The sequence below is a fragment of the Pavona decussata genome, unplaced genomic scaffold (genome assembly GCF_977016875.1).
Source record: "Pavona decussata unplaced genomic scaffold, jaPavDecu1.1 SCAFFOLD_64, whole genome shotgun sequence".
In the NCBI taxonomy this organism is placed as follows: domain Eukaryota; kingdom Metazoa; phylum Cnidaria; class Anthozoa; order Scleractinia; family Agariciidae; genus Pavona; species Pavona decussata.
Window position 1 is genome coordinate 2,925,900 of NW_028145484.1, and position 11,939 is coordinate 2,937,838.

At 37.8% G+C, this 11,939-nt stretch overlaps 2 protein-coding genes across 4 annotated transcripts in view; both read right to left on the minus strand.

Moving 5' to 3' along the window:
* Window positions 1-11,939, minus strand: part of LOC146478467 (lysosomal cobalamin transporter ABCD4-like) — a 50,152-nt gene that overhangs the window by 9,864 nt on the left and 28,349 nt on the right. For 2 of the 3 annotated variants that reach the window (XM_085112024.1, XM_085112025.1), the window contains exons 2-10: window positions 11,672-11,802; window positions 7,953-8,080; window positions 7,002-7,141; window positions 6,322-6,438; window positions 4,276-4,401; window positions 3,580-3,673; window positions 2,294-2,345; window positions 1,009-1,130; window positions 310-401 (exon numbers count right to left, since the gene is read on the minus strand). In XM_085112024.1, the coding sequence (XP_084968150.1) occupies window positions 310-401; window positions 1,009-1,130; window positions 2,294-2,345; window positions 3,580-3,673; window positions 4,276-4,401; window positions 6,322-6,438; window positions 7,002-7,141; window positions 7,953-8,080; window positions 11,672-11,802 (1,002 nt within the window). The remainder of the gene's footprint in view (window positions 1-309; window positions 402-1,008; window positions 1,131-2,293; window positions 2,346-3,579; window positions 3,674-4,275; window positions 4,402-6,321; window positions 6,439-7,001; window positions 7,142-7,952; window positions 8,081-11,671; window positions 11,803-11,939) is intronic. The other variant, XM_085112026.1, reaches the window with a different exon arrangement.
* Window positions 1-11,939, minus strand: part of LOC146478468 (lysosomal cobalamin transporter ABCD4-like) — a 47,543-nt gene that overhangs the window by 9,864 nt on the left and 25,740 nt on the right. The window lies entirely within an intron of this gene.

Sequence of the window (11,939 nt, forward strand, 5' to 3'; positions counted from 1 at the left end):
AAAACTCTGTGATTTCAAAATAGGTGTAATAAAGTCTGTGATAAATGAACTTTGTGTCATGCAATTTTGGTCTGAAATCATACTTGTGATTTCAAATCAAACTCGCACTGCGCGCTTGTTGGATTTTGAATTCATGTGATCTGTATGATTTCAGACCAAATTGCCCTCCACTCAGTTCAATTACCATTATTAATAACGATGATCACGGCCACTGCCATGTATAAGTGGTCCCTGTGACCTCAAGTTGACACATTTATACCTTAGCCCCTTGCAGGCACACAGGGCAGTTCCACAGCATTGATACACTACCTGTGAACAAATCCGGCTATGTTGGAAATATCCATAGACAAGTCAATCAGCTTGGTACAACAGTTGATCAGGTACATGGCAAAAAATGAGTTCTGCAATTTCAAAGAAAAGATGCAAACACTCTTAATATTAGTTCAGAATTCTGTCAGAACCTAAATTAAAAATAATTGTTTTTGTTGGCATTACTTGGACAAACAAAGGTACTGCTTCATAATAATAATAATAATAATAATAATAATAATAATAATAATAATAATAATAATAATAATATTAATAAAAGGTTCTTGAAAGTGCATTTAAAAGTTTGAATGTGCTTACAGTAACTAAGACTAAAAAAAGGTAACACAAATAGCTTAAAGATGTAACTAATTAAATAAATTATGTGACAAAGATATCAACCTAAGGTTTAAAATGTTCAGAAAAACGAAATGTTTTAAGTGTCATCTTAAAGATGGCTACAGAGTTTCAGACCGGATATACATGGACTACAATTTGCAGAAATGAAATAAGCGCAAGGTGACATAACAGGATATTTCCGAGTTATGGCATCTAAAATGATATTACTGTGTTGAAGTTTGGGTTATCTCTGAGTTATAATTATATGCACTTGTCCCCCTAAAAAATGAACTAAATGACTGAAAAATTAGACCCCCTGTGGTCTGACCTCTTGTAAGCGACCACCTCCAATAAGCAACTTACCTTACTAATCACTCCACTAATTTCAACTGAAGACAAGTCATCATACTTTCCACCAAAGATGGCAATGGCAATTATTAAGTAACTGAGGATTGCTCCCAGATAATCAAAGACATTTATGGAAACTAAAAAGATCAAAGCAAAATAAAAGCTAGTGAACATTTCAATTTGAAACTTTGCTTTTGGGGCGAGGTGGGGGGGGGGGGGGGGGGGAGAGGGTACAGAAACACCTACCAGCAAAAGGCTGGTTTGACTGCCAACAATCAGTACTTGATTGCTGATTAAAATAAAGGTGGAGTGGGGTAGGGGAGTGGAGTGGAGAGGAATGACAATTCCACCTCCCTGCAAGGGCTTCAGGGGTGTCACAGGCAGGTCCCTGACCTTACCACCAAAGAAGCTGATAATGCCAGTTGAGTATATGGATTAAATTAACCATTAACCAATGTATCTATAGCAATACTGTTGATCTTCACTTCAAGTGAGTGAAAGGGTCAAAATTTTCTCTGCATGGAAACTTATAGTCTTTAGAGAAGACGCTGATTGAAAAGACTTTCACGGACAAAAGACCAGTTGGTTGACACTTTGCAAAATAATTAATATACAAGACAATAATTTTACTGGTCGGACTAAAGCAGTAGCAATTATCACTGGCTCAAGGGATTGCACCCTGAGTAGCAAATTAACCTTTTTTTATTCTACTTTATCAAATTATTTCATGCAAATAAAAAAATATTATTCTTATCAAATATTGTATTTATTCGATTAACCGCCCTGGGTGTTTATTTAATTTTGGGGCCATGAGGATGGGCACTTATTCAAGGTGGGCGCTTATTCGAGGGTGGGGGCTTATAACTTTCCCAACATTTTCAGCAAGCGAGGGCATTTTGAGAGAATTGCATTTAACAAGGCATAAAAAGTTTATTTCGCTTTAACAAAAACAAAACAAAGTGCAAAAGCTATCATAAAGAAGGCATAAACAATATAAAAGTTCATTGACCACCATATCTAAAACAAATTTTGGAACACAACTGATGCTCCTCTTACTTCGCAATTGGATAGTGCTAGTACAGAAATGTGTTTTTTTATTGGGAGAGGGGTGGGGTGGGTGCTTATTCGAGGCTGGGCACTTACAAACTTTTTGGGCTTTCAGGGTGGGCGGTTATTCGAGGTGCATGGGCACTTATTCGAAGGTGGGTGCTTAATCGAATAAATATGGTAATTCATTTTGTACTCTCTATGTATATTTTATGTTCTTTATTAGCCTCTTATTTACTGGTAAGTAACTCACAGAAAATAAAGCTTTGATAGTTTATAAGCCGTTGCTGGGTTTGAAGAAGAGTCTGCAACAAAGCAAAGATTAAAGGGGCATTATCATGGCAGATTGATGGGAGATATCATGATTTTTGGCCACAATTCACTAAATTTAAACTTTGAACAGTGTGTTAATTAATTTCTCAATCGCTAATTTAAAGAAATATTAATAGTGATTCTAAGATGAAAGGTTGAACCAAAATATAGTACAACCGGCGATTTTTAGTGCGTTACAACAACGAAATTTGAAAACGTCCGCCAGACATTTTCAAATTTGAACCCCACTCTACCTTGGTCATCTGCTGGCGAAAATATCCGTGGATAGAGCCTTTGCATTCTGATAGTCTTTTAATTGAATTTTGACATTATATCTTGGCTGCTATCCACCGAATAGCGTCTTTCCGATTTTCAATGTGTTACTAAAAATAGCGTGATACTGTCCCTTTAATGATCATTAATGCACTCAATATATGTGACAGTATATTTTCATTCCCTGCTTCTAGAGTCCTGGGCCCAATTGTTGAATGACCAATTAAGCTAATCCTGGGTTAAGGCGAACTTTGATTTGAGTTTTATAACTTACATACATGTATAATTAATATTTACATTTTTCCAAACGATATTAGTCCCACACTTTTGACATAGACTTTCCTTTACCATTAGATTGAAATTAACCTTTAAAACTATATTTTTAACTAGCAAGATGGAAATCTAGATTAACTTTTAATCGTGGATATGAGCGTTAATCAGCTTTCAAACATTGCAGGCCCTGGGCTTTCCCTCTTAAATTATAGAATTACTTGCATTGAGTAGACAAGTTTACATTCCTATGTAAGTGTTTTTCCCTAATCAAGTGTGTTTCATTTATAACAAGTGCTAAATTTTGTTCAAATCAACATGTGTATAACAAACGTCTTCCCCTAGTCTATCCACCTTCAAAACAAAGCTTCTTGATTTCCTCAGTTAATTGTATGAAACGTCCGACTCTATTATGCATCTTTATAGTCTTACCACCGTATGTTAAAAAATTTAAATACAATGTCTTTACTAGTCTTACAGTCCTAACATATCTCCGAGGAGACCTCTCAGTATAAGCCTGGGGGTTTCTTGAGGTCTCCTCGCCACTTCTTACTTCTTCTTAAATTACAATTATTATTCACTGTAAACTTATGTAACATCCTAGTCTATTATTCACTGTAATTTTTTACGAATGTATGTCGTGGTGAATAAAATAAAATAAAGCAAACAGTGAGAATCGTCTACCTGTAATTTTGAGCTTGATTTTCTTTCCTCCAAGCTACCAGATCTGTAAAATGCTATGGACTCTGCATTAGCCCTGACTTGCATGTGCTTAAACCTGTTCAAAAGTAAATAAAAATAATGACTGAAAGAAGACCAATTTGCATGTGGGCTATCCTCAGAGTTCTTAAGTTTTGCTAATGCGACAGTATGACCAAATGATCAATAATAATAAAAATAACAAATTTGTCAATTTGTATAGTGCAAACTTCCATGATGAGATGATCAAATGTGCCTTACAGCATGAGGACACTCTCCAGATCGAATTGGAATTTGGAAATGTTGGTTTTTGAGGAGAGGGGAAAACCGGAGTACTCAGAGAAAAACCTCTCGGAGCAAGGACAAGAGCAAGGACTCCTAATCTGGGAATCGAACCCAGGCCACATTGGTGGGAGATGAGTGTTCTCTACACCAACTGAACAACTTGCTTTCAAAATTTTAATGACTGCTCATTTGACCAGCAGTTCATGAACGATCACTGATCGTATTATCTGGTATATTATATTATTATATTTTAGTGAGGTGTGGAGACTGTTCGGCTGTTGTCCTCAAGTCCAGCCTCTCCACTCTCCACTAAAGTACAATGTACCATACCATTAAATAAATATAATATTATTTTTATTGATTGATTGATTAATTAATAAATTTTTAAGTACATACCTGAAGTCACCTTCCAATTTTTCTTGTTTAAAAACCAGAGTAATGACTGGTGTCATTATCAGCTTGTTAATTATTGTTCCAGCAATGAAGTAGCCATAGATTAGCAGTGGACCAAGATACCCTGAACTAAAACAAACACCTGTACTTAAAACCCTAAAAATCTCTAGTAACATTAACAGTGTTAGCTTAACACAGGGCACAGAGGAGTCAAATTTGTTGTAAGTGAGCAGCGAAATTCTCCGGATTAAACCAATTTTGTTGATTTAAATACAAGAATGTGATCTAACAAAGCATCATGGGATCTTATTATGCATCTGTTGAACGATTAACCCCAAGACACAAGCCGCATGCATCAATGACTGTGCGCGCATTACCGTAGCTTACGGTAAGAGCACTTTCCGATGCATAGCCAGCTTGGGGTTATTTAAATGAACAAAATCGGTTTGCGCTGGAGAATTTAGCCGCTCATTTGCAACAAATTTGACTCCTCTGCGCTCTGTGGCTTTATAATAATCATCTCAACCTTGTCCCAACAATATTTAAAAGGGTAGAATATGGTAAAGACCCTGGTAGATCTGCTGCAAAATGCTTACATGACACATCCTTGATTTCTGTCTTCACTAAACTTTTTTCAGGATCAATTGAAAATACATTTGGCAGCCATGTTTGATCCCAGATTCTCTCATAGCAAACTCAAGCACTGACAATCGGGTTCAACAACAACAACAACAACAATCTTTATTCGTGCCCAGAAATTATACAGTGTTACATAAATTCAAGAAAGAAAAATTACTAAGGAAGAGGGCACAGCCACTTAGAAATAGCAAGCTAATCGAGCTAAGTGGCTGGGCCAAGCGGAAAAATTTGCAAATACCCTACATTAAAATAGAACTAAGGACACGATTTACCATTCACACACATAAAGTACATCAATGAGCCAGTCAGTAGTTGGAGATAAGCGATTCTTTTAAGAGGACTTTGAAACAGGTACGACTCTTGGATTTTAATGACTTTTCAATGGAATTCCAAACTTTAGCTCCAAAAAAACGAATGTTAAATTTGCCATAGTTGGTCCTCGCTTTAGGCAGATAGTATGAGATCTTACATGCCAATCTTGTTTGGTTCACTATTAGCGGTACATACATTTGTATCTCTTTCCACCAAAACGAAGGTGGAAAAATAAATGAATAAAGAGCATTATTATTATTATTATTATTATTATTATTATTATTATTATTATTATTATTATTATTATTATTATTATTATTATTATTATTATTATTATTATTATTATTATTATTATTATGATTTTCCAAGGCTTACCAAGGACTGTTGGGATCCAAAATTAATAGAAAATTGAAGCTAAAATACTTTTTCCCTGAAAAATGCTTGGTTATCCCTAATTTTCTCTTTGGATTCCAATGACCCTTTCTAAGATCTGCTTTTCTAGTCAGTAGAGGACATTATCATGCAGCTACTACGCAGTTTCTCAACAGACAATACTAAGATGCCACCATCCCTTATTCATTCATTATGGGGCACAAACTTGGGTATGCAGTTCATAAAGCTGGTTGGCCCAGCTTAGGTCATGTTTTAATGCTAATAAAGATGTTTATTTATGTCTCTGTGCTTTGATGTAAGCAATGGATGGTATTATTATTTTTTAATCACTACTACTTATTCAAAAATGCACTAATAATTCATAAGCCCATTGACCTATCAAATGGTCGATAAAACATCATGTGCAGTGGCATAAAACCCAATAAAACCTCCTCCTTATTAGTATGCAGTGTTTACTGTTTTTCTCGTATGCTAATTTCCAACGTTCACAAAAGCATCATTGTTATGAACTCTCTTGACACACGCTTTGCCAGGAATGTTTTCGAAGCCGTTCAAAAAACTCACAGCGCCTCGTGGTTTTAAATCCCAGTAAAACACTGCTGCTCTTGTTTTAAACATTACATAAATAATATTAATACATATGCTTCTGTTGATGCAGACTGGTGTGATTGAGTGATATGGCAATAATTTCCTAAATGTTAGTACCTTTTGTAGCATTGGTAGGTATAATATCCAATGGTGAACGGTGAAATAATAAAAACAATGACAGATTTTCTGAAACTGTTAAGAAATCTTTCCACATCCTGGGTGATTCTCTGGTCACTATTAAAAGAAATAAATGAAAAAGTCATGTCTCCGAATGTTCAAATAAGTGAAATGTTATTTTAATGTGGCTAATAAATATTTTAGGCAAAGTTAACCTGCAGCCAATGCATCCAGCAGTTTCCCAGTGGTGAATGTGACCTGTGGGGGGACCCTAAGATGTGAGATGATTGCAGGGGCTGCTCAGCATTTCTCACATTTGCATTTTCTTTTTCTTGAGCTGATCTTGGCGGATCATTCAATGAAAACCTATGCGGATTCTGGCTCCCTCCCTCCCTCCCTCTTGGTGTAAGGGTGCAGGTAAGTATACTTTGGTCCGGTCAGTATGATTTTCTCCTGAATTCCTTTCAGTGTAATGTTACAGTTCCTGTTCGCTGGCTGCTGAAGGGGCGGTTCCCACTCACAGGATTGTCAAGGATACCTCCATGCTCTGAGCTTACTTCAAAAATATTTGAAAAAAAAAACAAATGGATGAAACTTGGCTGTCCAAACAATAACTACAAAAGATTTACAACTAAAGTGAAATAATAAAAACACAGTCAAAATATACTTTTTTTACTCACATGTTATCTAGCTTGTCTTGAAGGACATTCAACTTATAGTAAGCTAAATGTCTGAAATAGCCAGAGTGTAAGCGTGTGGTTAAGAAGCCTCGCCACTTGATATAGAGGACTCTTGAGACATATTTCACAGCACTGTTTGCCTATAATAAATATTACCATGATTAGAATACTGTTAATAAGCATACAAATGACTGCACTAGAGTGAGAGGTTCCTCCTTACTCCCAGCTCCTATCTCTTCAAGTTACTTATTTATTTATTTATTAATTAATTTATTTAGACTTCGATGGATAAATACTTTCACTATTAATCAGTTGATACAACAGTAATGACACCAAAGAAATGCCTAATATCTCATGAACAAGTTATTAGTCATTTTTCAACATAAAAATTATTGGTTACCACAGCAACAGCATGATCTTTTAAAAAACACTCCCAATTTTAGCTTTAACTGGTTATAACTAAACAACTAACTCTGTGACCCCCTTTTTGTAAAAAAAATCAGCTTGCTCAGATCTATACAACATTTTGCAAAGTTTGAAAAAAGTTTGCTGGGAGGGATTAAGAGCCACCTTAAATTTTTGACCATTTAAAGTGGCTCTTGATCCCTTCCATCAAATAGTACAGAACAGTGACCTAAATGTTGTTTTCAAGCTGCAGTTTTAAGTTAAGCTTATATGTAGAATAATTAACTTCAGAAATAAAAATATACCTATATTTCATTTTATTGGCTGTGGGGCAGTCCATAAGTCTCCCTCTCTCCAATTCTGAGACCCCCTCCCACACCCCCTAAAATTTCCAATCCCTATTACAAGGGGGAGGGGAGGGGAGTAGTGTGTATTTTTGCTGGAACTACACATCCATGAATCAATTAATAATAATAATAAGAAGAAGAAGAAGAAGAAGAAGAAGAAGAATGAAAGTGTTGCACTTGCACTTTACCAGTTACTTACCAAAGCAGTACCAGTAATGATAAAAGAAGTTGAAATTAAAAGTGCCTTAAATCTTGCATCATCTCTGTCACCAAGCACTTCATAAAACCTGCTGGGTATCAGTCCAGTGAGGTACACCATCATTTGTTCTAAAATGATGTAAAGAATAACATGATGATGACTGTGGTTCAGCATGATGGTAATTTGTGATAATTAATAATTATAACAATAATAACAATAAAGGTTCAAGCTATGAATTGTTAGATAGGTGTTTGCTTATTTGTCTTTTTAAAAGGACGAAGGCCGAAGATTTTCTGCTGAAACTTCTTTTACAAGTTTTTGACAAATACTGTGTTTTAACGTTAAGTCCAAGTCTGACATGTTTAAGATTGCATTATGCGAATTCCTGGCTGCAATTTTAGTACTTTATATATTTTATTTCCATCTCTTCACTTCTATGCATATGTTGCTAAATCAAAAAATGACAACACCCAGTTGGCTTGGGTGTGGCACTGGAGAGCCCGTCTAAGCCAGCAGATGTCAAAAAAATTCAAGTGCGACAATAGACCCTTCTCCAAAATGGCGGCAACAGATTTGAATGAGTTAAAATCGAACTGAATGAAAAACTGATACCAGCACTGGAAAGAGCACCTTTACTTTAGTAACCTTGCAAAGTTTCAGCATATTAGGTGCTGTATCAGCTTAGGAAACGTAAGATGAAATTTGACAAATTAACAGACATTTGTATGACTGGGGGTATACGTCATACCCCCAGTCATACAAACATGTGTAAAATTTTCATTTCTCAACTTACATTTGCTCAGCTAATATTACACCTGATATGTAGCCTGCGTAGCTGGCGGTTTTGATGGGCGGGAAAGCCGGGCCAAAATGAGTGGTGCAGCTGCGGGTGAAATGGGGAGAGAACTGCGACAGTCGCGGCGAAGCTGCATCAACGAGCGGCTTTGCCGCGAGGAACCGCCTGCCCGGATTCCAGTCATTTTCGTTTGCCACCCACAAAATTTACATATTTGACAACCTGTCGATGTCCAATTAACCCAACCAATCAGATGGCAGATGGTAAAATGAAACCTTCTCGGCTGGCTATCAAAACATACCGGTATCCTGGAAATTCGATGTGTTTTTTTCGATGGCGGCAAAGGCCGACAATCCGAAAAAGCCTGTCAAGGGAGAAAAGCTTTCCAGTTCTACAACAAGTGCCAATGATAACTGTAGATTGTGCTCTTGCCAGCGGTGACTGTATACCCTCTCATTTTATAATTGTAGGGATAGGATTTTAACCGTGTAGTTATCATTATCTTGCAACCTTTGTATTGCCGGGCCCGGCTATTTGCTTTTGTGGCAAGATGTTGTGTTTCTTAATTGTCACGGTTGTTTTTCTCTTGATCCTTTCTCTAGCAAAGTAGCTTCTTTGAAAGCTATACAATGCGTTAAATTGAGGGCTAAAGGCCGCTGTAGTCACGGCTGTGTTTTTATTATTGCTCCGCTCTGCTCTGTAACTGTGAGGTTTTTGTTGCGGGCGGGGGAACTTAGTATTTTCCTCCTGCGCTTTGATTACGCTATAGAATTATTAGGCAATTCTTCTGTGTTGGTATGGCCAGGGGCTGCTACGAGTCCTTTGGCTGTTCGTTGATTCTGTGGCATTTTAGGCTTCAGTTGCCGATTCTTTAGAAATGATAGAGATCTCGGTATCCTTTCAGAATACGCGCTCTTTTTTCGAAATTTATACCCACGTTTCGGATCAAATATTCTGCTCGATGAAGTTCCCTGTCTTCTTTCAATGCTGCGAGAATGAGGGTTTGTCGTCAAATATTAAGGTTTGATAAAGCTTAAATAATGCTTCTTCTGTCATTTTGCTTTTCGCGATAAAATTCTTAGAGCCGTATAAACAGAACTTTCCCATGGGAGATTAATAAAACATTTGATTGACGTTTGTAGAATCTCATCCAATGAAAATGGTCTGTACGCCAGCGTACGGACTACTCAAAAATGCCCCGAATCCGGGCAGGCGGTTTCTTGTTGTCCTCGCCCCATTTCCCCACGGCTTCGCCACTCGTTTTGGCCCTCGTGCCCGGCTTTCCGGTGAGCCCACCCATAAAAACCGCCAGCTACGCAGGCTACTGATATGCTGAAACTTTGCAGGGTTACTAAAGTAAAAGTGCTCTATCTAGTGCTGGTATACGTTTTTAATTTTAACTTATTTGAATTTTCGGCCACCATTTTGGAGAAGGGTCTATTGGGTTATTCCAGAAAAAATCCACACACCCCAGACGGATGGGGTCGTTTTTTAACCCTTCCTCTCACCTGGATTTCCTGAAGCACAAGACCCCCCCTCCTGTCTGGATTTCCAAAGCAAAAGACCCCCCCTCCCACCTGAATTTCCGGAAAAAGTATTAGGCTTAAATTTGATTCATTTTTAATATAAAATACGCACAATCACGTCTAAAAGATGTTCTTTTTTAATTTCTAAAGCTTCGGCTAATATCAAAAACTCTATCGCGTGGAACTAAAAAAAGAAAGGAGCAACAATGCAAAGAAGCGAACGAGTTCATCCTTTGTGCCCAATGGACAACACCCATGGAATCTTAAACCGGCAAGCAGAAAACGCACTGGCTGCTTGTTCAACTGTGCTACGGACAAAGGGAATTCAGAGAGGTTACCACTGTTTATGTTGCAGGAACCCGTTCAAGAACTTTCTCCTTCTGTTGCTTTCGCAATAACTTACGTTTTCAAAAGTTTTTTCGAGGTACAGATGGCTATAAGTTCCTCTCGAGAATTTTCGACGAAGAGGGAATGTTTGGACCAAAATTCTTTGGAATTATCTTCTTCAGCTAATAGCTCTGCATCCTTGCTTGCACAAGTAAAAAATTCTTCCGCCTGACGCAGTGGAATCCACGCTAAGAATGCAATGGCGGACGTGAAATTACACAACGGTGGCGCTCTGGGTCTGGTACGAGTAGAAATGTGTCAGGCGTTTCAAACTCTTCGTTGCAACAATGTTGCGATGGCTCGTTCTTCACTATCTTGTTGTTCGCGTTTTCTGCTATAAAAGGACCTGCGAAGGAACTTAGATTATCATTTATTTTAGGTGAGAAATATGTGAACAAAATATTTCTATTATTTTCAGGGTCTGAGAGCGCTGAAGTGTCACGGAACTAAACGTTCGAATCGCGTGAACTATCGGTCAAAATGACTCCTGCAGAAGACTTTCTTAAGTTCAACCCCCCCTCCCGCCTGGATTTCCAGAGTCTTTGACCCCCCCTCCGGTGAGAATTTCCAGAATCCCATCCGTCGGGGAGGTGTGGATTTTTTCTGGAATAACCCATTGCCATAGCCTGGTTGCCAGGAGAGACACTGCGGAATCAAAACAAATTAAATTGCTTGATTGACTGTCCCATAACGGCTCTGCCTTTCACTTGCATTGTATTATCACAGAAATGCCGCTGTGAAAAAATTCCAGTACCCAGGAGTTAACCTCGTTCCGAGGAAACCAGGTTGCCCTGGACTCTCTCTAGGTGACTAACCCCTGGCCAAAGAGCCTGAACACTCTGGGTACAAGATTGCTCCCCATACATCCAGTACCCCCACACCCCAACCCACAAGTCCTATGCTGGATATTTCAACAAGCACTTGGATTGGATTGTTGGCGGCAAGATATTCAAAATGCTGAGGTTAACAGTCATAATTTTTGCATTATTATTTTCACTCTGAATGAATACCTGCCAGAGACACTCCAAGTAAAACAACAAAAAGGAGAGAACTTGATGAACGCCAGCCAGGAGACATCACTTTCCAACATCGCCAAAGTCGCTTTAAAAATAACCCATCCAGCTTGAACTTGCTTGAAGATCTAGAGTGAAAACAATAGAGATACAATCTTCAAATAAATTCTGCAAACAAAGAACAATTGCTGCACTATTTGCCAAAAGAATGTAACTTTTAATTTCTCACCCATCTGCACCAAGAACCGCCATGTTGGATGCGATC